Source organism: Lagopus leucura, unplaced genomic scaffold (assembly GCF_019238085.1).
Source record: "Lagopus leucura isolate 7727_CA_CO unplaced genomic scaffold, USGS_WTPT01 Super-Scaffold_100159, whole genome shotgun sequence".
NCBI lineage: Eukaryota > Metazoa > Chordata > Aves > Galliformes > Phasianidae > Lagopus > Lagopus leucura.
Genome location: NW_024962335.1, coordinates 10,828,887 through 10,855,115, shown reverse-complemented (window position 1 = coordinate 10,855,115; position 26,229 = coordinate 10,828,887). Strand labels below are relative to the sequence as shown.

The 26,229-nt window shown below is 39.3% G+C and overlaps 1 protein-coding gene across 5 annotated transcripts in view; it reads right to left on the bottom strand.

The window, feature by feature from the left end:
• Nucleotides 1-26,229, bottom strand: part of LOC122190075 (activating transcription factor 7 interacting protein) — a 152,651-nt gene that overhangs the window by 99,902 nt on the left and 26,520 nt on the right. For all 5 annotated transcript variants that reach the window (XM_042889781.1, XM_042889777.1, XM_042889780.1 and 2 more), the window contains exon 2: nucleotides 11,811-12,826. In XM_042889781.1, the coding sequence (XP_042745715.1) occupies nucleotides 11,811-12,819 (1,009 nt within the window). In that variant the 5' untranslated portion in view covers nucleotides 12,820-12,826. The remainder of the gene's footprint in view (nucleotides 1-11,810; nucleotides 12,827-26,229) is intronic.

The window sequence follows — 26,229 nt, the reverse complement described above, 5'->3', positions numbered from 1 at the left end:
AGAGTGTACCCATCCAAGCCTCTGGCTGCCAGCTTCTGCAGGAGAATGCTGTGGGAGACAGTGTCAAAGGCTTTGCTGAAGTCTAGGTAGACCACATCAACAGCCTTTCCTTCATCCACCAGATGGGTCACTAGATCATAGAAGGAGATCAGGTTGGTCAAACAGGACCTGCCCTTCATGAACCCATGCTGGCTAGGCCTGATCCCCCGGTCACCCTGCACATGCCGCATGATCTCCCTCAAGACGATCTGCTCCATAACCTTCCCTGGCACCGAGGTCAGGCTGACAGGCCTGTAGTTCCCCGGATCCTCCTTACGACCTTTCTTATAAATGGGAGTCACATTGGCAAGCCTCCAGTCTTCTGGGACCTCACCAGTCAACAAGGAGCGCTGACAGATGATGGAAAGCGGCTCGGCTATCACCTCCGCCAGTTCCCTCAGCACTCTCGGGTGGATCTCATCTGGCCCCATCGACTTGTGACAGTCCAGCTGGAGCAGTAGGTCTCTGACTGTTTCTTTCAGAATCACAGGGGGGTTAGTGTGCTCCCCGGCCGAGATTACCAGGTCAGAGAGAGGGGTATCCTGAGGATAACTGGTCTGACTTTTAAAGACAGACGTAAAGAAGGCATTCAGAACCTCCGCCTTTTCCTTATCCTCAGTGGTCACATTCCCAGCCTCATCCAGCAAAGAGTGGATATTCTCCTTTGTCCTCCTCTTACTGTTAATGTATTTATAAAAGAGTTTCTTATTCCTTTTCACACCAGCAGCTAGGTTAAATTCAAGCTGGGCTTTTGCCTTTCTGATTTCACCTCTACACATCCTAACAACTTTCCTGTATTCATTTTGAGTGGCCTGTCCCTCTTTCCACAGGCGGTAGATTCTCTTTTTCTCCCGGAGCCTCAGGAATAGCTCCCTATTCATCCACGCCGGTCTTCTTCCCCGCCGGCTCATTTTGCAGCTCAGGGGGACTGCCTGCTCCTGCGCCCTTAAGACTTCCTTCTTGAAGAGCAACCAGCTCTCTTGGACCCCTTTGCTCGCTAAGACTGAATGCCAGGGGACTCCCCCTATTAGTCCCCTGAACAATTCAAAGTCTGCCCTCCTGAAGTCCAAGGTAGCAGTATTACTATTCCCCCTCCAGGCTCCACTGTGAATCACGAAGTCTATCATTTCATGATCACTCTGTCCAAGACAGCCTCCAACCTCCACATCTCCCACCAAACCTTCCCTGTTTGTGAACAGCAGGTCTAGTGGGGCAGTTCCTCTCGTGGGCTCTCTGACCAGCTGTATCAGGAAGTTGTCCTCTACGCATTCCAGAAACCTCCTAGACTGCTTCCTCTGTGCTGTGCTGTACTCCCAGCATATGTCAGGGAAGTTAAAGTCCCCCATGAGGACAAGGGCAGAAGAGGAAGAGGAAGTTGTGGCTGCAAAGATAATACTGATAGTCTCTTACCACTAAATTCTACTTGTACTGTGAACACTCTTTGGATGATTTAAAATGAAGTTACATAATACATCAGCAAAAGGAATCAGAAACCCACAAATGGAAATTATGAGGGTTTTTCTTTCCACGTTATTAATCTATGTAAGAAATAATAATGATTCAAACCACAACATTTTCTCAAAACCAATCTGACTTACTTTCAAGGTAACAAAGCAGCATAGCAGCTACACCACTCACTTTTTACAGATAAATTCCATGCACACAATTGTTACCCATGAGACAAGACTCATTCACAAAGGAATCTGAAGGAGACTCTCAAAGTTCAAGAGTACTTTATCAATAAGTTGCAGATTTTGAATGTTCAACCAAAAAAACCCAGATATTTCACTGAAAGATTCACATATCCAGGATGTTTTTAGCAGCGTCCTAGTTTCAAAGCTGAAGGGTTATTTATATATTTTTTTTCATATGTGTGGATTTTGATTGTCCATGTGTGTACAGATAGGACTAAGAAAGCCAAGGCACAGATGGAGCTGAACTTGGCGAAGGATGTGAAAGATAACAAGAAGGGGTTCTACAGGTACACAGGCAGGAAGAGACAGGCCAAGGAGAGTGTTCCCCCTCTGATGAAAGGCAATGGGGAGCTGGCTTCCTCAGACATAGAAAAAGCTGAGGTTCTCAGTGAGTGCTTTGCCTCAGTCTTCACGAGTGGTCAGTCTTCTTGTGTCTGCCAGGACCGTGAGCCTCTAAGTGAGGGTGTGGGGAGTGGTTTCTGTCCCCCTGTAATGGTGGAACAAGTCCGGGTCCTCGTCATGAAATTGAACACGTGTATGTCCATTGGGCGAGATGACATCCATCCTAGGGTTCTGAAAGAGATGGCTGATGTGGTTGTCGAGTTGCTCTCCATCATATTTGAAAAATCATGGCTGTCTGGTGAAGTCCCTGATGACTGGAAAAAGGGAAACGTTACTCCCATTTTTAAGAAAGGGAGAAATGAAGACCCAGAGGACTACAGGCTGGTGAACCTCACCTCAGTGCCTGCGAAGACCATGGAGCAGATCCTCCTAGAAGCTATGTTAAGGCACATATAAGATAAAGAAGCGATTCCAGACAGACAGCTTGGTTTCACCAAGGGCAGATCGTGCCTGACCAATCTGGTGGCCTTCTATGATGGAGTGATGGTTTTGGTGGATGGGGGAAGGGTAGTGGACGTCACCTACCTGGACTTCTGCAAGGCCTTTGTCAGGGTCCCTCACCACATCCTCCTCTCTAAATTGGAAAGGTGTGGATTTGAAGGAAGGACTGTTTGACGGATTAGAAACTGGCTGGCTGGACACAGCCAAAGGGTTGTATCAGTGGTTCTGTATCAGGTGGAGGCTGGTCACAAACGCTGTCCCTCAGGGGTCAGTCTTGGGACCAATGCTCTTCAACATCTTCATCAACACAGACAATGGTATCGAGTGCACCTTCAGCAAGTTTGCAAAAGACACCAAGTCGAGCAGTGCAGTCAATACACTGGGAGGAAGGAAAGCCATCCAGAGGAACCTGGATAGGCTGGAGAAGTGGGCTCATGAAAACCTAATGAAGTGCAATGAGGCCAAGTGGAGGGTGATGCAGGTCAGGATAATCCCAGGTATTTATACAAACTGGGGGAAGATCTCCTCAAGAGCAGTCCTGCAGAGAAGGACTTGGATGTCCTGGTAGATGAGAAGCTGGACATGAGCCAGAAATGTGTGCTTGTAGCCCAGAAGGCCAACTGTGTTCTGGGCTGCATTAAAGAAGGGGGTGGCCAGCAGGGAGAGGGAGGGGGTTGTCCCCCTCTACTCAGCTCTTGTGAGGCCCCATCTGCAGTACTGTGTCCAGGCCTGGGGCTCCCAGTACAGGAAGGACGTGGAGCTCTTGAAGTGGGTCCAGAGGAGGGCACTAAGATGATCAGAGGGCTGGAGCACCTCTCCTGTGAGGAAAGGTTGAGGGAAGTGGGCTTGTTTAGCTTGGAGAAGAGAAGGCTCCAGGGAGACCTCATTGTGATCTTCCAGTACTTGCAGGGAGCATAACCACAAGAAAGCACAAAAATCTACCTACCTACTCTAGGTATGGAGTGGTAATCCTTGATGAAATCCTACATAAAAGTTCTTACACAAAAGAAATACTGTTTTAAATGATATTCTAATTACCAAATCCTACATACTCCTACTAGTATGATACATTTGCAGAACAGCACTTTTCATACTCATGAGGACATAACAGGTTAGAGCAGGTCTAAATGGAAGTTCACCAAGAGTCCACTACAGACTAGGATCGGTATGACTGTGGAGTAGCCTTGCTGAAAGAGACTAAGGGGTACTGGTGAGCAAGCTGAACGCGTCAGTAGTGCACTGCTGCAGCAATGAGGGGAGGTCAGACTCTGGGCTGTATCCACAGGGGTGTTACTAACACAGATGGAAATGCCATCTACCCAATCCAGTCAACGTTTGTCAGGCTGTACCTGGCCTGGCCACATCCAGTTCTGGCCCCAACAATTCAAAAAAGATGCAGACAGATTGGAAAGGGTCCAAAGGAAGTCCCCAAAGATGATCAAAGGGCTGCAAAACCTGCCGTGTCAGGAAAGGCTTGATATGTTAGGCCTTTTCACTCTAGAGAAGAGAATGCTATGAGAGGACCTCATCACAGTATCCTAGTAACCTAAAAGGAGTAGCAGCTCCTTCTTTACAAGCAGCCACATGGAGAAAATACAGGGAGATGGGTATGAGTTGTTCTGTGAGAAGTTTTGACTTGGTTTAAGAATTACATTTTTTTTTTAAATGAGATTCATCACTGGTACAACATCACCAAGGATATGGTACAATTCTCATCACTGGAGTTTTCTGCGATGCAACCTGACTGGATTATCTTATCTAGCCTTTCATTTCCCACAAAAAGTTGAGCCTGATGATCTTTCAAGGTCCTTTCTAGCCTGGACTGTACTATCATCATATGAAGAGTTTGGCTAACATATGCCACGTAATCTTGAATCTAGCAAATAATACGTGGAAGTTTTTTTCCTACAATGCAAAGGAAAAATCTGACAGCCATACAAACTTTATAACAACACCTGTGAATGAAACAGTGAATGTGAAAACATATGAAAACATGCATCTCTAAAGGCAACAAGCCTGATTCAAAAAGAATTTTAAGCAGGAAGCGTATTAGGCAGAGGTCTGCTGATATTTATCTATGCTGTATCACACAGAGTACTGTGTCAACACAATAGCTCTCCAGCAATTACCACCTCAGATCCACTGTAGTTAGCACAGTTTTTTTGTGTGAGCTCTTATATAACTGCTAAGGACTTCTAGCTCATATGCTACTGCAAAAACACTGATGGTATGTTAAATGTATTCAGTGTGCTTTCTAGGTATTTACTTCTCAAAATGGTGTGTTACGTGAACATTATTTCACTCCTGATTACACAGACTGAAAAGATTTATATTGATTTTTATATTTCCTATTCCTTATCTTCCTAAGACGCAAAACTAAGCACAGCATCACCCTCTGCACATAAATTTTTATGCACAGAAATCTTCCAGATTAACACAGTATGCCAGTCAGATCCCAATCTTGATGCAACAACAATGTCAAGCTCATTACAAAGTAATTTACACTGTAATTTACAGGGTATACCATAAATACTGCCTAATACTCAGAAAATCAGCATTGCTCTTCCTAAGGCAGAGCTGCACACACACTGAAGAAGTGATTATGCGCCTAAGTATATTCCCAAGTTAGAAGTTTCAGTATCCAAAAAATCCACATCACCATGACACATTCCTCAACCAAAGCATTCCAAGCAAAGGTACAGTCAACAGGTTCTTTCAATTCCTTTCGCACAAAGTGTTTTCAGATTCACAGACTCTAGGTTAGAAAAGACCTGCAAGATCGTCAAGTATAACTGTTTTCGTACATTTAAAAAAGTTATTTGTATTGAGAGTTCTCTATTTATTTTCAAAAGAACCATAATGACCTAAACATGCTGGAGAAATGGGCTGACAAATGCATTAGGATATTCAACAACTACTAAGTCACGTGTCTGGGAAGGGAGAGCACTTGCAATGGCACATGAGGCCCACAGGGCTAGTCAACAGCTCTGCTTTGAGGATTTGCACAGGCAGCAAGCCAAACATGACACAGCAGCACGCCCTGGCACCAAAGGAAGCCAACAGCATCCTGAGGTGTATTCACAGAAACACTGTGCTGTGGTTTACCCAGAAGGCAGCTAAGTACCACACAGTCATTTGTTAAATTCCCCCCCTCATAGTGGGATGAGGGAGAGAAGAGAATCAGGGAAAAAAAACATGAAGTAATTGAGATAAAAAACTATTTACTAAGAACAGAAAAAGATTTATTATTATCATTACTATTTTGATTTACAAAACAAGTGATGCACAGTGAAATTGCCTAATGCTCACCAATGAATGCCCAGCCAGTCCTCAAGCAATGGCAGCCACTCCAGCTGACTCCCCACAGTTTTTGAAATCTCTCCTCATGATGTTATATGGTATGGAAAATCCCTTTGGCCAGTTTAGGTCAGCTGTCCTGGTTCTGTCCCCTCCCAGCTCCTTGCGACCTCTCAACTTCCAGTTGCTGGCAGGGCAGTATAAGAAGTTCAAACATTCTTGGCTCTCTGCAGCCACTGATGAGCAATAACTAAAATATTCACGTGCTATCAACACTGCTTCTCTCCCAAAGCCAAAACATAGCATCGTATCATACACTATTAATAAAAACAATTTGTCTCACCTGAAACCAGGACGCATAGGCAGCATATTGTTGGAAGTGATTTTATCCTTTTACTTTGCGCTCACTGTGCCATTGCTCTCAGCAAGGAGCAAGAGATGGTGAAGGGGCTGAGGTCTAGGAAGGAAGCTGAGGGAGCTTAAGGGAGCTGGGCTTGTTCAGCACAGAGAAAATAAAGCTTAGTGGGACATTATAGCTTTTCAATATCTATAAGGTGACTTCTAAGAAGATGGAGTCAGTCTCTGTGTGAAGGTTCATGGCAAAGGAAGAGAGAACATTTGCAAGCATAAAGATACTCCAAGTGACAGAAGGAATTCCAACAAGTACACATTTACTAGAGGAGGTTACTGAGAAAGGTTCACCTAACTGGGTCAAGTCCTGAGCAGCCTGATCCAATCTCACAATTGACCTTATTTGAGAAGAAGTTTTAACTGAGAAACCTATGGAGGAATTTTCCAACCAAAACTATTCTATTATTTTGTCACTCCTCCTGCATGGAAGAAATTTATTAAGTAATTCCAGCACAAAATACAATATTCTTTTATTTGGTTACTTATTAATATATTTTTAATAGGAAAAAAAATGCGTGACAGATTTAAAATTATAACTGATAAAACCAACATCCTGATCCAGTCCCTCCAAAGTCTGTCAGACAGCAGTGTGTCTCATTTCTGGCTTTTAAAATCCCATGGATCAAAGATGCAGCATTTGTACCTTTGTCTACCAAATTTAAGAAACCTCTCTGCACCATATATTCAGCTGCAGATACTACAGACTTCCTTTATCTTCTATTGGATGAACGAAACTCATGTTTCTTAAGCCTTCCAGTATTACATTTCCCAAATACTGAACTTCCATTGCACCAGCTGTCTGAAAGCTTCCTGTTATCCCTTTTAGGACTAGACACCAGAACTGGAAATACCGAGAAATAAAGAAAAAAGTGGTTCCATAACTGCCATCTGAGCATAACTTACTTTCCTGTTTGTACATTCAAGAATTTTGAGAGCTATACATATCACAATACAGGAACAAGAGGATCATTTTTAGTTGTTTATCTGCCACTCACATGCTGTGAAATTCTCATCAAATACTACTTTCTAGAAGACAAGCTGTACTCTTCTAAATGTTAACTGCATTCTCTATTTGTAACAAGTTGTACTTGGGTGCCCTGCTTAAGACTATTAGCAACGATAAAAAATGAGTAAGCTCTCTTTCAAACTGGCCCTGGAGGACACAAACAAGTACTGTTATAGAGAAGCCAAGGAATTACCAGTCCTCTACATAGCCGCAGAATCACGATTTCATTGAATTGGAGACAGAGTGGGATAACAACTGACTACAGTGTTAGAACAGATGAACACAAGTTCTTCATAAAGGACAGGCTGTAAAGGCTTAGCAGTGGTAATGCTTTATGCAGGAAATGCTCAGAATTTTACTGTGGGGCCAGGCAATAGGACAGCTGGGCATTTCAGGACCACAAATGGCAAAGTAATGCATGCAGGATTGTGGTAGCCTCTCATCACAAACTACTTCAGGGAGAACTACTTGTTCAACAAGAACAAGTCAATGGTGCTATCTCACATAATACCGGGCCTGGGGACTCACAGATGTACTTTTAACTGGAAGGGCTGTAAGTCTGAGCACAATCCAGGTGGTTTCTAGAGTGCACTGAAGGCAACCTACTGACATAGGCAATTACTGAGATAAGTAGGGGAGATGCTCTGGTAGGTTTGTTATTCACAAACAAGGAAGAACTGGTCGAGGGCAGCAAAGTCAATAGTAAATTCAGCTGCAAGAACCATGTGATTGTGGAATTTATTATCTTGCAAGAAGTCACAAGAAATAACAGTCTAACCTATGCCTTTAGGAGAGCAGTTCCTACCTTGTTCAGACTGTACTTCGTTGTATCCAGTGGGAGACTGCCCTGGAGAGAAAAGGGGCTCCAGAGAGCTAGTTGTTCTTCAAGAGCAGCCAACTCAAACCATGCAAATAGTCCATTTTATCATACTGAACATAGAATCGATGTGGAAGAACATTAGCATGGGTCAGCAAGGACCTTCTAATAAAGCTCCAATGTAAAAGAATTGTAGTGGAGTAAGAAAACACTGCCCAGTCAAAAAAATCTTAAAGCTTGGTGTTTTCCTCTATTTCATTTATTCTCAGCATTCTTCATTTACTTTCATTTACTTCTACTAAATCAATGACTTCATAAAACTACCTAATATAATCCTGGACAATCATTCTTGAGTGGCTAGCTCTTTCTGTCAAGTTATGAACGCTTTTGTACTCACATATCACTTGGTAGTTAACCTCAGTGAGATTCTTGCATTTTTATATTCAAATTATTGCAGAATTCTTCTGCATCTTTTCATAATATCATCAGCAAACTGTCACCTCAGTAGTGACCTTTCATTTTCAATCTGTTGCTCAAGGCAGTCTTGAGAACAGATCTCAGTGGATTTACTTTCCGTCCTTCGACAGATTATTTCCTCCATGAGTACTTTCCATCCTGTCCCCAAACCATTCAGTTTCTGTACATTCTTGGCAAGAAATCACTGTGTTTGGGTATCAGAAATAGTTTATATACTTCAATCACATCTTCATTGCCAAGGTTTTTGAAGGTATGACCTCCCATTATAGAAATCTTAAGCATCACTCAACTACTATATATACTAATTCTACTTGAAAAACAAAGGCTACTTACCTTTCCATTTAAGGAAAACCATTCTTTACATTACTGCTTAGTCACACTAGTTTTCCTCTGCATCCTGTCAAAGCTTCACTGTTTAACTGAACAGCTTCCGCATACTTCCAAGACGGTATTCTTAAATAATTTCTATGCCATCTCCACAGATATAATTTTAACAGACCCCTTCTGAAAGTTGTTAACTATATTACAAGGCATTTATCCACCTGGTTTCCCATACAGTACTGTTTCTGGTCCTGACAGCCTCTCTGATATTTGTTACTGAAATACAAATTTGTAAAAGGACTGCTGAATTTCTGTGTTAAAATCCTGTTACATTTAGCACAAAATGGGACCCCAGAAGATTTCCTCAATATATTTCATGTAGAATCTATTATTTGGAAAAATTTGAGCTCCCTCCTTGGCAACTTAATGGGAAAATTTAAGAAGCTAGCATGCAGAAATTAACATGTTTCCACTAACGACAAAATACATTTCACTGGCCAGTATTCCTTTTAGAAACAGTTGCAATTACATTCATGCAACTATAAAAGTCTCCAACTGTTACAGTTGACAGAAAAAAAAAAAAAAAAAAAAATTACTAGTCAAGAAATTATTCTTGTCCAGAACAGAAAAAATATTGCTGGATACAATCATTTGTATCATTTTGCAGACTTCTGCAAATAGTAGTCCAATATTCAGTATTCACTTATAGCCTTTTGCTTCATAGTTGAGATTTCTCTGTGACCAGTGTGCTTCTTTTTGATTAAGATGAGAAGAAAAAAAAAGCCACCTTGTTATCCTAACTTCATTCATATCCAATGAGAGAAGCCTTAAACTGTGATAAGACCAACAATCACTGATTTATTTGTAACATTTTAGAGAAGGGATTCATAACGCACTACAACTTCTACACAAGTACATACAGTATTTTTTTCTATTCACTATATCCCACCCACAGACATCTTCTGAAGATCTTACTTAAACACTGGTATCACTTTTGCAACTCCAGAGAAACGTGGATTTTAATACCCAAATAAAATTCTCTAAGAAGACTATGCAACCCATTAATTCTTGTTTTAAATGGCATAAACCTAAAGGTTAGCACCAGAAAAGAAGAAAAGTCTGAAACATGGATAGAAAGACATTCTCATCTCCCTGCCTCCAGTTATTTATTCAAGACCCAAACCGCTATAACAAATTAGTGAAAGACAGTCTCATCGTCAGCAAAACAGAGGTAAGAAACTGGGTGTTAAATTCCCATAAACAAAGACAGCTTGATCTTGATAAATCTCTTGAAATCCTACTCAGTCAAGCATGAACGAATAGATTTGACTTAGTGCAGTAATTGATTCATAAAATGCTAACAGTGGTGCAGCTTGAAGCCATAGCTTTCTTTAACTACCGATAGAGGGCAACAACAATATATCCATAAATTATTTATTGGTTTTATTTTGTCAGAAGTGAGACAGTAAAACAGAGTGCCCCATGCCCCCAAAATACTTACACACACAAAACAGTGTGACAGCAACAAGAGAGCAGAAACATCAGTTTAACATCAAGAATTTATCTGCTGGTTCTGCTAACTGCATGGAAAGACTGAAGTACCAGTTTCATATACTTAATGCTTTTGAATGTCAACCAGTTGCCACAGTCACCAGACAGAAGTTAGATAAAACCACTATGAGTTAAATGGCATGAAAATAATCTACGTGATTTGTTTTTTTCTGAAACCTCTCTAGTAGTATCATTATTTTGTGAAAGAAATTTGAAACAAATGGTGGTTATGCTATGTCTGTATTACTAGCATGTTTTCATCCTTAAAATTTATGAGCATGTTAAAGAAAGTTGAAATACCTTCTTCTCCTTGGGAACAATAAGTTAGTACATTTCTTTTCCAATAAGTCCTGTACCACACCTGCCAATTACTCCCTTTTATATTCTTCCACCCCTCCCACCCATTTATGAAGAGTGATGGGGGGACTGATAATTTTTGCTGCTAATTTCAGTCTTTCTCAGCCACAAATTCCATCCCTCAAATTGCAAGACTACATAAAAGCAGTGGGTAAGACTGTCTTTTGTTAGGCCTCTATATGGCATGAACATGCTTATGAGCATGCAAACAACAAAAACCTGGTGTATAGGTTCTACTTTTTCCTGCAATTACTTGAGAATGCGAGTTCCAGAAAGAATAAGAATGATATTATGGTATAAAAATGCTGCTTTTAGCTGTAGATATGGTATATGTGATTGATATATTTAAAGTCTGGATGCAGAGTTTGAAAGTTTTCTACATTTAGAATATGCCTGACATAAAATCACTACAGGAATACATACTGCCAAAATAGAGTCCTTTAACAAAAATAGTTATGCAAAAAACAAGAGAGAGAAAAAGGTATGAACTGGAATACTGTTTGATTTATCGAATGCTTGTGTGTGACAATAACCCAACTTAACACTTCTTCTTCTTTCTTTTTAGAAACAGCAACAGGGAAGAAAAATACCATAAACGTGGCAAAAATTGATACTGGTCTTTGGTTAGGTGTTGGTTAGACCTTCTCTCTTGCTTTTAAGAGTTTCTATATGATAAAGTATCATTTTAATGCCTTTCAAGTTCTTCATTTGCTGCTCATAATACTAATGCGAGAACAAATGCTCACACCAGCAATGCTGAAGAATACTGGTAAAAATTTAAAAGCTCATTACTTCACTAAGTATGGTTCATCACCTTCAATTACAAAGACACTGATACGATTTCCACATGCTCCTAAAATTCATTACTTCTCCCGGTATATACCCAAAAATGTGAAATTCTTAAACACTGACTTAGAAACACATCAAACATATGTCATTTTAAGAAATGAACAAAATTCCAGATGAATCAAAGCTACCAATTTAAAAAAACTCCTACCTGGAAGACCTGACTTGTTTGGTAGCACCCCTTCAGCATGCTCCCTCTCATCGCAAGGATCCTCTTCATCAGACAGCACTAAGAAAGCCTCTTTTGGCAGACTTTCATTGCTTTCCTGCTTCAGTGGTGAACCCAAACAGTTGTCCATCTTCTCTTCTAAATCTGGGGCTGTGTCATCCACTGGAAGCAAAGAACTTTTAGAAAAACAGCTCATCTCCTCTTCAGCAGGAGCTAGTTTTTCCAAAATTGGAATAATTTCATCTGCTTCCATAGAGTCAGTATTCTCCAGGATACTTTCACTTGACTCATCTACTGCCTTCTCAGCTACGGTTTCTGAAAGACCTGCAGTGCCATCTCCTTGATTTTTTGGTTCCTGATCAGTTTCCATACTGCTAGAGATAGCCTCTTCCCCAACAGAATCTTCAACAATTACTTCTCCAGCCTTCTTCCTGTCTTCAACAGGCGAACTAGAAATAATAGTTAAGTCATTTGTTTTCCCTTTCTCTTCAGATGAGGAGCTATTATCACAGTTTGATTTATTGTCACCTTCTGATGAAGTGTCACTCTCTCTTTGGTCCAAATGATCTTTTATGTTATTTTCTTCATGGAAGTTAACTTTATTGCTACCAAGCACTTTGTTTTCAGCCTCACAAACTAATGCAATATCAATATCTTGTTCACGAGTAATATTCTCTGGAGAAAGAGGTTTAGGTTCTAGGTCACTGACTATAATTTCTGCCCTACTTTCAGGTCTTTTGATTTCACTAATTTCATTAGAATCCACTAGGCCATTAACTTCCCTCTTGTCCTCCGTACAGTCTGTATTGCTTAAAGGAGAATTTAAATCAGAATCACCGTTCTCGTACTTTCCATTTAACAGTTTAACTTCAACTGTCTTCAACAGGTCTTCCTTAGCCTTATAGACAGCCTCAAGTTGTTGTCGATCACTTGCTCTCATCGTTTTTCGTGCTTTGAAGACTTTTTTCTGAGGTTCATCTGTGCTATCCATCTTGACCCTTAAAAAAAAAAAGTTCCATAAGACTTGTGAAGGCCATTATTATTTCATTATTATTATTATTATTATTGCAGGAGTTTTAAAGAAAAGACTATAGCTGAAATTTGCTTTTTGCGCATTTTAAAGCAAACTGGTATAACTATCTACAAAATCCAAAACAACTGACAAAATGATTAAATTTTGTTTCTCCTCATGAAAAGCAAGTGCAGATTTCTACGTATGTTAAACAAATACAAGCATGTAAAACTCACTGAGATGACACAACTGCTTTAATGACATGTAGTAACACAGACTAATCAACTCAGTATCATTACAGCAGGGATACGATTACGTTTCTAGCTAGAACGGGTACTGAGCCAATGTAAAAGCAAGCACACTCTTCTTTCAAAACATATACTGTCTTGCTATCAGTTGATAATTATTTTACCTTTCTAAATCTACGTAATGTCAGAATTTTTAGACAAACTTGGAAACAAAATCAATCTAACTGGAATAAATGACAAAAATAATTATATCAGATAACTAAGAAAATTTCAATATATTGAAAGAATTTGTAATGAAATAAAATATTTTTTTTTATAAAGGACCTCTCAAGATCATCTAGTCAACCATTTCACCTCTGAGAATCAAGTGCTTATGCGTTTGGGTCAGATTAAGCTGCATCAGCAGAGATCATAGAATCATAGAATCACCAAGGTTGGAAAAGACCTAAAAGATCATCCAGTCCAACCGTTCACCTATTCCCAATAGCTCCCACTAAAGCATGTCCCTCAACACAACATCCAGCCTTTCCTTGAACACCCCCAGGGTCGGTGACTCCACCACCTCCCTGGGCAGTCCATTCCAGTGTCTGACCACCCTTTCTGAAAAGTAATACTTCCTAATGTCCAGCCTGAATCTCCCCTGCCGTAGCTTGATAGTCCTAACAGATTATATATTGCTTTAGCATTAATTGATTAATCTTGTTGGCCATAAGACAGTACTGTGCTCTTGCATCCAAGAAGGCCAATGGTATCCTGGGAGTACATTAACAAGAGTGCAGCCAGAAGGTTGAGAGAGGTGATCCTCCTCTTGCACTTTGCCCTGGTGAGGTCACATTTAGACTACTGTGTCCACTTCCGGGTGCCCCGGTTCTAAAAAGACAGGCATCTCCTAGAAGGAGTCCAGTGGAGGGGCACGAAGATGATAAAGGGCCCGAAGCATCTCCCATATGAGAAAAGACTGAGTGACTGGGTCTGCTTAGCCTGGGGAAGATTGGTTAATGATTAATGTTTATAAACATCTAAAGGGAGGCGAGAGGCAAATGGATGAGATCAGGCTCTTCTCAGTGGTGAGTAGTGATAGCACAAGGAGTAATGGCTGAAAAGTAACCTGTTCAAGTGTTGCACTAATCCCTCTTGGGAATTTTTTTCCAGCCTGAACCTCCCATGCTGTATATAACTCTTAGCCACTGCACCATGGTACCATTCTACAGCACTACAGGAACAGTTTGGATCCGCTCTCTTTATAAGCAGGCTTGTCTACAACTATTCGATAGCTGTATGACTGGCCTTCAGCCTTCTCTTCAGTAGATTAGAGTTGTCAACCTCTGTGTGTTCTCATAGGTAGTTTGGGCTTCTATTTCTATCTTTTCAGTACTCCTCCATCAGATACTTCCCTATTTACCCCAAGCAGCGTTTTTTTTTGTTGTTGTTGTTTTTTTTTTGTTGTTGTTTTGTTTTTTTTAATGAAGGAAATTATTTAGTATTTCTATGTTGTTATATTAGGATATTTTAAGATGTAAGATGAATATACAGTCTAAGGTAAAAGTTCAACTGTCAAGATAAAATTCTAGACTTTACAACCACAACGTATTGTACTATACGAGCAAGGGCTTCTATCACCCTCAGTTACCATAACTTGTCAAAAAGCACAGGCAAAATGATAAGAGATATAAGTTGCATTTTTTCCTCTTTGTTTTCCATTTCTTGTAAGCATTGAGATCTGCTATCATATTATTTCAATTTTTTTTTCTTGACAATCCAGAATTCTTGTATTTGTATAACTGATAGTGCTTAAATAACAGATCCATTCACACCTTCTCAACAGATCAAACAGGCCTTCAAAGAATTTATCAGCTGCTTATAGACTCACAACTATACCTTGAAAATATGCATTTCTGCATGTCTGAAAAAGTTCCTGAACATGACTGCCTATTACTTTTATTGCCACTAGTGGGAGCAAAATGCAACACTGATTTGAAAACTCCATTTACTCATTCTTAGAAAACGCTCTCATCCCATAACCACTTCCTACCACACCAAAAAAACCCTCAAGGTAAGTTGTTAGGAGCTTTTCAAGGCTGCCTACACACTAATACAATATCTTCATATTCCTCAAGAAGAGAATACAAGTAGTAATTTAGCACAGTTTCAAAGTGAGGACAAGCGCAGAAAAGCCTATTCCAGATGCATGCATGCTTCAGAAGCATGTATTTCAGAAGCATGAAATTTTTGAAAGTATATGTCCTTCCTTCTTGAGAACATGACAAGGAAATTTGTTTTTTTTTTCACGTCACTTTAAAAGCATGCATCAGGCTGCCACATAATACAGCACTGATCATCATACTCACGGTTCTAAGATGCATGCTGTTACAGATACATAGAGCTAAGTCAGGGGGGGAAGAATGCCCAGGCTTGGCTAACCTCGAACATTTCTTCGGACTCATGATAACTGACTAGTAAGCCTTCTGCTAATCTATTACAAAGATATAGGGCCTCACACTCAAAATTAAGAGAGAAAAGTACATGATTTCCTTAAATACAATACTTTATTTTATGAGCACTACACGGATCTTATGTCTTTGAAACTTCACACATCACAGAATTTACAATCTTACTGTGATCAAAAGGTATTTTAACAGATTAATAAAAATTCTCACTTAAAACTTAAAATCAAGTTCATAAATACATCATTCGTATAATCATAAAATATAACTTAAAGCAAAATAGTATTTCTATTCTCTATAGTTTCCTTAATTATCTAAACTATCTTTCATTCATATATATAACATAAAATAAAGTATAATGAATTACATTTCCTTTTCAAATTTGCCAAAAGTAACAGTTTAAATTCAAACATCACAATACCTTTTTACATCGATGCATCTTTTCTGTTAGAATAAAAATACCAAGGAAATAAGCTTAAATTTCTAATACATTTAAAAAAAAAAAGGTGTTTTATTTACAGCTAAATTTAAAAAAAGACAAAGCTGTAATACAATTTACAAATTCACTGTAGAAAAAAAAAAAAACGGAATTACAAAATTCAATTGTCAGACAGTTATTTGAGTAACTCATGTATATTTTCAGCTCAATCTCACAATCTTTTGCAACCAAAGAATGCCCCAAAAAAGCTACAGAATATAAACATAGGTGAGATTAAAAGATAAAAACTGAATGCTGGTTAAGTATCACGTATCACTGCAGACCAGACTTAAAATGCTTCCAGCCGTACCCACAAGGGAGCACACTGCAGCCAAATAACAGATCTCATGTGAGAGCTGAATAAAATAAGATACAAATAAATCAGTAACCAGTTCAGACAGGTTTGGTTGTATACGTGCAAGCCAATAAGCAATCACCTTATAAATACTTGCCTTCCATTCGAAGTGGTAAAGTGGTTGCCTTTCAGAGGAGGTTGCATGAATTCAGACTTGCACAAATATACTTCAAACTCTCACCGCTTAAAAAATGAATGCATTTAATTTTAAACTCAACAATTTAAAATTTAGCTATATTTCCTATACGTTTCTCTTATATAATATTTGGGTAATTTCAGTTTTTACTCATCACATTTGTGACTTGGTCATGAGGGACACAAACCAATGACAAGGTACCTTTTATTTCAAGAAAAGGCATTTGTTTAGTACAGTACACAATGAGTCCTGCATGTAGAGCTAAGCGTGTCAGGGTTAAATTCTGTAAATAGATTGGTAGAATTTGCATGTTTGTTTTTGTTTTTGAATAAAGTTCACCAAAAAAATGATCAATTTTGAAACACAAAATACCACAAATATTTGTTCTGTAAGAATTCTTCACTTTAATCTTGAAAGTCATATGTACTTCAGGATTACAAGAAAACACATCATCAGGCACCTCCTTCAAATAACAAATCTGCAAATATTTCCCATTACCAAATATGCAATACACAGTAAAATCAAAATGTGCCAGTGTAGTTAACATACAAAGGGCTTCTCTTTCAGCCAACCAGAAAGCCTTCCCCCCACTTCCTCCGATATATATCTTATTATTATTAGTCTGCAAAGAGATTGCAGCTCTACAACAAAAAAGGAATTAGCTTAGCTGCAATGGACCAGCCTATAATCGAGTGCTCATAGGAGCAGCACAGGATATGCTCAATATCAGCCAATCAGCAAGCAGCTGCCTGAATCCTGCCTGGCAACAGGCAGCGGACAAAGAGAAGGTCATGGAAACACACTGTGGGGAAGAAAGCTGAAGTCCTGCTCAATGGGCTTTGCATAAGATCATCAGTCTAGAACAGCATTTGCACAAGATTCCTACTTTAAGCAGTAGTGGCCAAAAACACTGCAACCATAAACATTTGCAAAAACACAAAAAATATAAAAAGGCAGTGAAAAGCCTTTTATCAGGAAAACCAGTGTCTTAATATGCAAGTCTACTTAAAATGTAGCACAGAAAATTAGTGAAATGGAGACAGCTCATGATCAGGACTACATTGTTCTAGATGGAAGAGTCCCCGAGAATCAAAGCAATGCACAAAACCTACCTCTTAAACAGCAGCTCATAAGAAGCAGTTTTCAGTTGAAATCATCTCTAGCAATATAAGTGAATGCAAGTTGTCATGAACCATTTTCAAAGAAGAAAAAATAAACTGGTATTTTTCCAGAACATGTGCTGAAATAGAACATCAGTGGTATCTTTTGATGCCGCTAACGCTTGTCTGCTTATCACACTGTAGGCACAGTACTACACGATCATAAACAGCTGTACCTTAACATATAAAAGACACAAGAAACACAGCTGAGGACATACAGTAAGTGAAAGCAGTATTTTTTCTTTCTCACCACAGGTAATGAATTTTTGTGCCTTTTAGGCTAGCATGAGTGTTGGCTGAACAGAGCTAAAGAAAAATGTGCCATTTTCTGAGAGAAATGACATCACCCCGTGTCCTATTTCACCTAGTCTACAAACAGCAAGCCGAGTTTCACTTTAATTAAGGCTCTAGCTTATTTCTAGCCGTACTTAGAGAGGGGACTATCAGTGGTCGTTTCGACACCGCGCAGCGCTTCCCACAGCAGCAACTGTAGTTTTTCCAGCGCACCGCAGAGGGAGACGCCTGCGCAGCCGCCCTCACCTCCCGCGCAAGAAGCCAGGCGGCAGCCTCGGCCCAGCCCGGGGACCGAGCACCAGGCTCTGATTGGCTGGATGGAGCAGCCAATCAGACAGCGGCTATTCACATTCTACCCAGCAACAAAAGCCCGTGAGGCCACGCGCGAGAACTCCAGGATAGGAAACGCTTTGCCAGGTGTGGAGGGCGAAGGGAAGTTAGGGAGTTTCTACTTAAGAGCTGGAGTTTACAACACTGTAGCCCTTGAGTGTAGCCAGAAGGTATTTTTAATGCATAAGGGCTCTTTAAGTGCATGACATGGGAAACCACAGAGCACCCAGGCCTGTACAAACCTAAAACAAATAAGCAGTGCCTCTCCTGAGCACGTGCTTATTGACCTACTGCACACTGGGCAACGTCCATTTTTTCAGACAAGCCAGCTGAGTTTCTGATCCAAGTGCTGGATCATAAAACTGCTGTGAACCCATGTGGGCTTAAGCATAGCACTTTTTAACCTCTCCGCTGTTACTGAGCAGTGCTCGCGCTCCTCTAGCATTCCAGTAGGAGCATCAAAATGGAGTTCTTCCTGATGACTAATGTGACCTCTGCCTTGGAAGCACTGGGGACTGCACTTGCACAATGCCCTTTGAAGAACCAGCTCAGTAAAACGTGACATTCATATTGATCTATGCTTATCAGACAAATACCCAAACAAGGCTATGGGTCTAATAAACCAGAGTAAATCATAGAATCATAGAATGGTTTGAGTTGGAAAGGAGAGACAGAAACAGAGACATTAGGTGAGGATATCATACACTTATGCTCTCGGTTTCATGTGTCTTGTTTGTTGGTTTTAAATAGAAGTCTAGAAATCTAAATAGAAGGTCTGGAAGTACTGCAGTCATTATCTTTTTAAATTAAAACAAATTATTACAGTCTGCATCTTTTCTTCTTCTTCTTCTTCTTCTTGAGGGCTTGAGCACCTACCCCATCAGGACAGGCCAAGAGAGCTGGGGCTTTTCAGTCTGCAGAAGAGAAAGTTCTGAGGGACCTTACAGCAGACTTCCAGTACCTCATGGGGGCCTACAGGAAAGCTGAGGAGATACGTTTTAGATGGGCATGTAGCGACAGGACAAGGGGAAATGATTTTAAACTGAGAGTACATTTAAACTAGATATTAGGAAAAAATTCTTAATTGTGAGGGTGGGGAGATGCTGGAACAGGTTGCCCAGAGAGGTTATGGATGCCCCTTTCCTGGAGGCATTCAAGGCCAGGCAGGATGGGGTTTCCAGCAACCTCATCTATTGGGGGGTGTCCCTGCCTATAGCAGGGGGGTTGGAATGAGATGGTCTTAAAGGTCTCTTCTAATCCAAACCATTCTATGATTCTTCATTTTTTAAAGCAAGCATTAACAGAAACTCATTCTTACTCATTGTGGTTTATATGCCATGTCACTTTGGTGATGTAAATGGAAATTGAGTCATTTACTCCACTGCAGTGGATGTATCTGAATCTTCATCAAATGTGGACTCTTACCCCTGAAGTTAGACCTTTGTGGGCTCCTGTGCTATCCCTTGGTGTGCCATACATCATGACAGGTACATCACAAAAGTTTATGCTCTCAATCTGAGGACAGTACTGGACTTGGAAAGGTGAGAAGGCTGAACTGAGAAATGAAACTATGAATAGAAATCATCTTGTTAGAAAAATGAAATACAAAATGGGATTAGTACAACTCACAGAAAATACTGTCTAAATAAGTGTCCTACAAGTAACTTAAATGTTGATCAGTCTGAAAAACATTATTTTCTACTCAGGTGTATAATCTACACAACGTCAGTTTTCAGCACAACTGAGTTGTAAGCATAAAATCAGGAGAACTTCCTGAAGTTTCTGAACTGTCCAATCAACCACATCTGCCTGCAGGTTTCTATTTCATGGAACTGGTCAGGTCAAATGCAACACATTTAAAGGATAAGAATGCACCCAGTGCAAACACAGCTGCCTCATCATGGTATTCTGCAGCCTGAAAGGCACCATCTGATCATATCTGGTACTTAAAACCATCTGTATTTTTTACAAGGTTGTAGTAAATAAAGGGACACAGAAGAAAGGTAGTCAATGCAGACAGTCACACTGACCACTGACAACAGCTGACAGCTGTTCATTTCCAATGAAGTGGAATCACAAAATTAATGAGAAGTCACAGAGGAAATGAAATAGAATAAATCTGCAAATTACCAGAAGAAAGAAAAGAGGGAAAAATTAATCACTTTTCATGTAAAAGCGACAAGTTACAAAACCTTTATATCCTTATCACCTATTAGAACTATCTGTCACAAGCATTCTGCTTTCAGGAAAGGTCGCTCACTCAGTAGATGTTAGCTGGCCTCTGCTAATAATCTTTATTGGCAGTCGTGACCACAAGACAGTCATTCATTGATCAACAGAAGCTAAACTTTTTCCACAAGCTGAGGAAGGACAGGAACTGAAAAACAAGCTGACAGCCTAATAATCTATTCACTGCTAGGTTCAAGAAGAAAAAAAACAAATGTTTTCAGCGGTGGTAACCCAGTGCATTAATATGCTAAGAACACCAGGTAATGCAGGTAATGGAAGTTTTTGTAATAAGCAGTCACAAAAGTTTCTATGACAATTTCTTGTTATAATAAAGAATGCAATAAAATAAGATTCTATTGTATAAGTGGACAGTAATGGATTAAATTCTCTTGTGTCAATGGGCAGACAATTTTTTTCTGTATTTGCTGCTAGGCAGAGATTTGTCACGTGTCTGAAACTAAGAGTTTGGAAGAAAAAATTCCCCAAGATATTACACAAAGTACACTTTAGATGCTTGATAATCAAACATATAAGCAATCACAGCATTGATGATTTTTCAATTTAACTCAGAACAAGCTCTGCAGACACAAGTTGTCTGACTTAAATTAATTCTTTGCTAAATTGAACAAGCAACAGGAAGCAGAAAGTAGACAAACACAATGTGGTTTCTTTATGTAATTCCACTAACAGAAACAAGAGGTCAAGCGCAATACAACTACTTTCAAAAGGATTTTTAATAGTAAAAAGTATCCTGAAACAGTAGTGATTCCAGCTACATCCTTCCTTTCTAGAGCTTTCAACCATGCCCCTTCTTTTCTCACCAGACTTACTACACAGTCAGCCTTACAATCTCATTATATACAATTTGTTGGAGTTCTTTCGAGACCAAAGAGTATCTTACATTTCATTCTTAATGTATAAAATACTCTGATCACCTAGTACTATCTCCTTAAGACAGCTGGAACTCAATGTGGGTGCATATAAATTTTGAAATAAAGTTGGTCCTAAGCAGCACAATTGTATGCATCTGCATAGGTGACACTTAACGATTTCTGAGGTGCTGACTTGCATGTAATGCTAGTATACTCATATCAACTCACTTATACACTCTAAGAAACAAAAACACCTGATCAAAAGCAGAGGAGGATGACGATTTTTATGGAAAGTCATCACTTGCAGTTGGATGAAAATAATTTTGGATTTGGTTCTTTAAAATATACATGTATTTATTCATCCTATCCATGTCACTGACTGAACCTTAATAACAAAATTACGTCCACCCACATAAACTGTGTTGATATTACATTACACAGTATTCTACTGTATGAAGGATGAAATGAAGCAAGAATATGATGCAAGCACTTGAGATCATGAGGTTTTATATGAACTCAGATTAGGGATTACACATTAAAACCATTTTGATGCTATTTTAACCAAATGAGTACAAAGTAACCCAGCAAGCAGAAGAAATCTTAGCCCAGATCAGCTGTCTGATGCTATAACCATGAGGCTACTCTTAATGCTTAAACCAGAACAAGACAGTGGGCAGAAGTGGGAACAGAGAACTGATTTAAGCTGACCTTGTTACATACAATCCTTTGAACACAATTCATATTATCTGTACAAACAGCACCAAGCTAGGTTAGGAAGCTTAACATCCAGTTATACATTTGAGGGGATCAGTACTTCACTGGCTTCTTGAACTGGCTAACAAGACAACCACAGGAATACGAGAGCTGCCGAACTGGAACATGCAGCAGAACAGCCTTGGGTCTTCAGGGTGTAAAGGAAAACTTCCTGAGATTGAAAAAGCACTACATTAATTAATGTCCTGTTAATTCAGCTTCATCTGATTATTTGTGCTTTCTAAGGCCACTGCATGGAGGTTGTTCCCAGAAAGAAATATATTTGGTATCTTCACACAGATGTTGTCTTATTTATTTTAAAATGTTTATAACCGTATCTCTGACGTAAAAGCATTGTGTGCAATATTAATTACATATATAATATATAGTTATTTTTTGAAAGCTTCAAAGATGAAGTACTGTAAATACACAGATTAAAGATGTAACTTCTGGTTTGGATTGTACTGAATTTTACAGCACTAGGTGGGCCCTGAAACACATAACAGCTTTTATACATATTATTAACAAAGGAGAGAATATCTGCCTCTGCTCTATTCACAAAACCAAGAAAAAAGAATCTGGAAAGAATTCTGGAAGTGTAAGTTGTCTGCTGAATTCAGGGGCTCTCCACTAAGGATCCCAGTGACAGGATTATGCAAGATGTACAATAAATACTCTGGAAGACACCACTCATGGTACACTTAAAATAATAGTTATTGGGGTTTTTTTGTGTTTTTTTTTTCCCCCTCCTATGGAATATTCTTTTCAAAAATGGCCACAAATCCCAGTTTGCAGTCGTTCACAAACATCAACCATGCACAGTATCTGGCAGTATCTTGTGAACAGGAGGCAGAAAGTGTCACTTTATTGATGCAGCCACAGTTGCTACTGCGGTCCACAAACAAAACAGACTCTAAAGCTTGAGCACTTCTGTGGTAACTGAAATGGTGAACCTATCAACCATGAAGGCATACAGTTATCAAGTATTCAATGCTACTTCTCCTGTACTATTTCCATAAAAAATATTCTGGATCTTCACATTTTGGAAACTAGCCTTAAAAGGCAAGAGTAGGAGTCACTGCTCCCCCATATGAGGGAAATAATACTCAAAAGAATAACAAAATAAACATTTATAGGCTATCCTTGTTTGCTCCTGACAAGCTGAAAAGAGTAGGAGAGATAACAGAGAATGTTGGCCTGGAGGGAAATGACCATATAACACGCAGGTCTGATTGGTAAGATCACAGACATTTGCCTGGTGTACTTGAGAAATATTCTAGAGATACGATCCTCCTAGAATGTGTGCCCTTCCTGCTTGGAAAGAATGGGTCTATAGCTATCTTCAATGCCAGTGTTGCACACATCAGGAAAAAGGAGGGAAGTAAACAGAAGGAGAACACATTCATTCCAGTTACTGAGTCATTATTTTGCATGCTACTGCAGATCTTTAAAAATAAAGACAACATTATAAATTCACGAGGTTCTGATAGCTTGCATAAAACATCAAGCAGGAATTCACAGTATCATGCAATACCAAAGGACCAATGCAAAATTCAGCAATGATTCTGCCAGAATGGTCCCTAAGCTGTTTTGAATTTGGACCTAGAAAAACAAGGACTCAAGCTATGAGATACCACCGACACTTTCAGTAGTGGTTAATACTTGGTCTCTAAATGATTTCTCCAAATTTCTGTCTGAAGAACTCAAAGTAGTTCTACAAACAAAAGATCTTTAATGCTACCCTAGTGGGAATGAAAAAAGCAGTTGATGGAGCAATAAACTGGGAGCACCATCATCACAAGTACATGAATGACACAGCTATTTTAGATAGCTTGTCCTTCTAAACTCCACAGACAATTATACGGAAAAAAATGCATCTTGCATGGTCACCAGATAGGGCGATTTCCTGAAAGGATCAGTCTTTACCATTTGAGAGGACACATGCTCCTATAAATTTTTTTCTCTCCCCTGAAAGGATACAAAGTTTAACAGTTTTCTGTGAGCAGTTAAGACTCTGAACGTGTCAGTAGAGTGCGAAAATCCTACCCTCCATTTATGACAGAATGGATAAAAAACCACTACTTTCAAGCTGTGACATTTTGGTTTAAAAAAATTAAAGACACACAGAAAAGTAAGCTGTCCAAAAGGATGGCACGATTACAACAAAATACCAAACTGAAATACTACCAGCTTTCTAAAATACTCATAGTATTTTTCCTCAAATAGCAAGAATTTGCATGCATTGTAATGACAATAAACCGGCGTTGCATCAACTGTAAATAATATGAGGATTTCCTGGCTCTGAGATCAGATTAACATTTAAGATTTTTACTGTCTTCTAGCAAAGGATGGATTACTCATGCATGCTAGTATTTGTCCAATAAATGAAGTAGCTACACTGGTGTAAGTAGCTACAATAGAGTAAATTCACAGGTAACCAATAGAGAGGAAAAGAATACAAAAAAAAATTTTTTCTTATTCTATTTAGGTGGTAGTTTGGCAATAAGCTTTATTAATTTATCAGCAAATCAGCCTTACAGAGGGATAAAGAATATAATTTTAGGTCAACAGTGTAACACCAGCAGTCTTTAAGTTATGCCTGAAGGAAGCTTTCAGCCTAACTATGAAGTTCTTGTTCTAAAAGGAGCGATATGACTAAAGAAGGATTCTACCTAAAATTTGGTAGGGTTTTTTTTTCTTTTTTTTTCCCCCCAAAAAAGGGATTTCCATATTACGGGCTTTTTGTTTGTTTGGGGTTTTTTTTGGATAGTGAATAGCTATGGGGGTAAAAGGGAAGAAGACACAGCAGTCAGGAAAGTGGTGTTTTCCTTTCTCTCTCCTCTCTAGAACTACATCAAAAATTGCAGACATAGATATGCTTTCTGATGGACAGCATAGGATATTCTCTCCAAACTATTAATCAAGAGAAAAGGATTCTGCTTTGCACGTTTTAGCAAAATTCTCATGTAAGAATGACAGAAAGCTGCTTTCTCTGCTGTTCTTCCCTTCTTTGAGTTTCAGCGAGAACCCTGATGGATTTTTTTCATTCTTCATCGCAGAGTAGGTCATGAAATGGACAATTCAGTTGTGTACCCTTTTTGCTAAGGATGTACTTTTTTTATTCACCCGAGATAAAATTTAATCTTTCCTGATACTCCTTAATATGTAGAGCAACATTTGGGGTAGAAATCCCTGTATGGCAGGACTCCGGGCTTGTTCTCTGAAGTAGTTGTTTGCTTGTTTTCAACTTGAGCGTTTTATTCATATTTGAAATCCTGATTTCACAAGGGGTTTCCTGGACACTTCTGCTTTATTTGCTAGAGCTCCTCCATCACATTAAGAGCATACTCAACCAGACTCTAAACCATGAAATCCAAAGCCCACCAACAAATTTCTTTCTCCAGGAAATACTGCTGATATTGCTGGCATGACATAGCTATAGCCCAATTTGAAAGAACACAAAGCTGATGAACAATGAGCAATAAACCTTTAGTATATTCTGTTACTGTCAGCATTGTGGTGGCAATGCCTCACTGCCATGGTGCTTCAGGAAAGCTGAGAAATTGTTTCAGTCGGTTCAAATTCTTCTATTTCAACCCCTGCTCACAAAGAAAAACTGCTTCTTTTAAGTAGAAAAGGTTTTTCCAACAGAGGGATCTCCCAGTATTTTTGGCTATCTTCCTTAAAAAGACAGAAAATCTTGCTCCAGTTTGAACTCTTTAAGATGACTTGGTCCAAATTTAAGAAAAAATAAAATTTAGTTTGTGTCTCCTTCTCCTTCTCTGGCTGTGTTCTGTTGTATTTGAGTATGCTGAGGAAACAAAAAGGAAGAAACCTAAGGCAGGAAAAACGTTCAACTTGGAAAAAAATACAAGGGTGTTTAGATAGACTGAAAAAACAGCGCGATAAAGAACCACTTCACACTATGCCATGACTTCCATGCATTTGCCCATCTTCCTCATTTTTATATATTTTTTAGTACATTTTATATTTTATGGAGACATAGCTTTCTACAAGTCAACGTAAGAAAAAAATGGTTTGCAAATCAATAAGAAATATTCTTAGAATCCAAACCCCATCAAACCAAAAG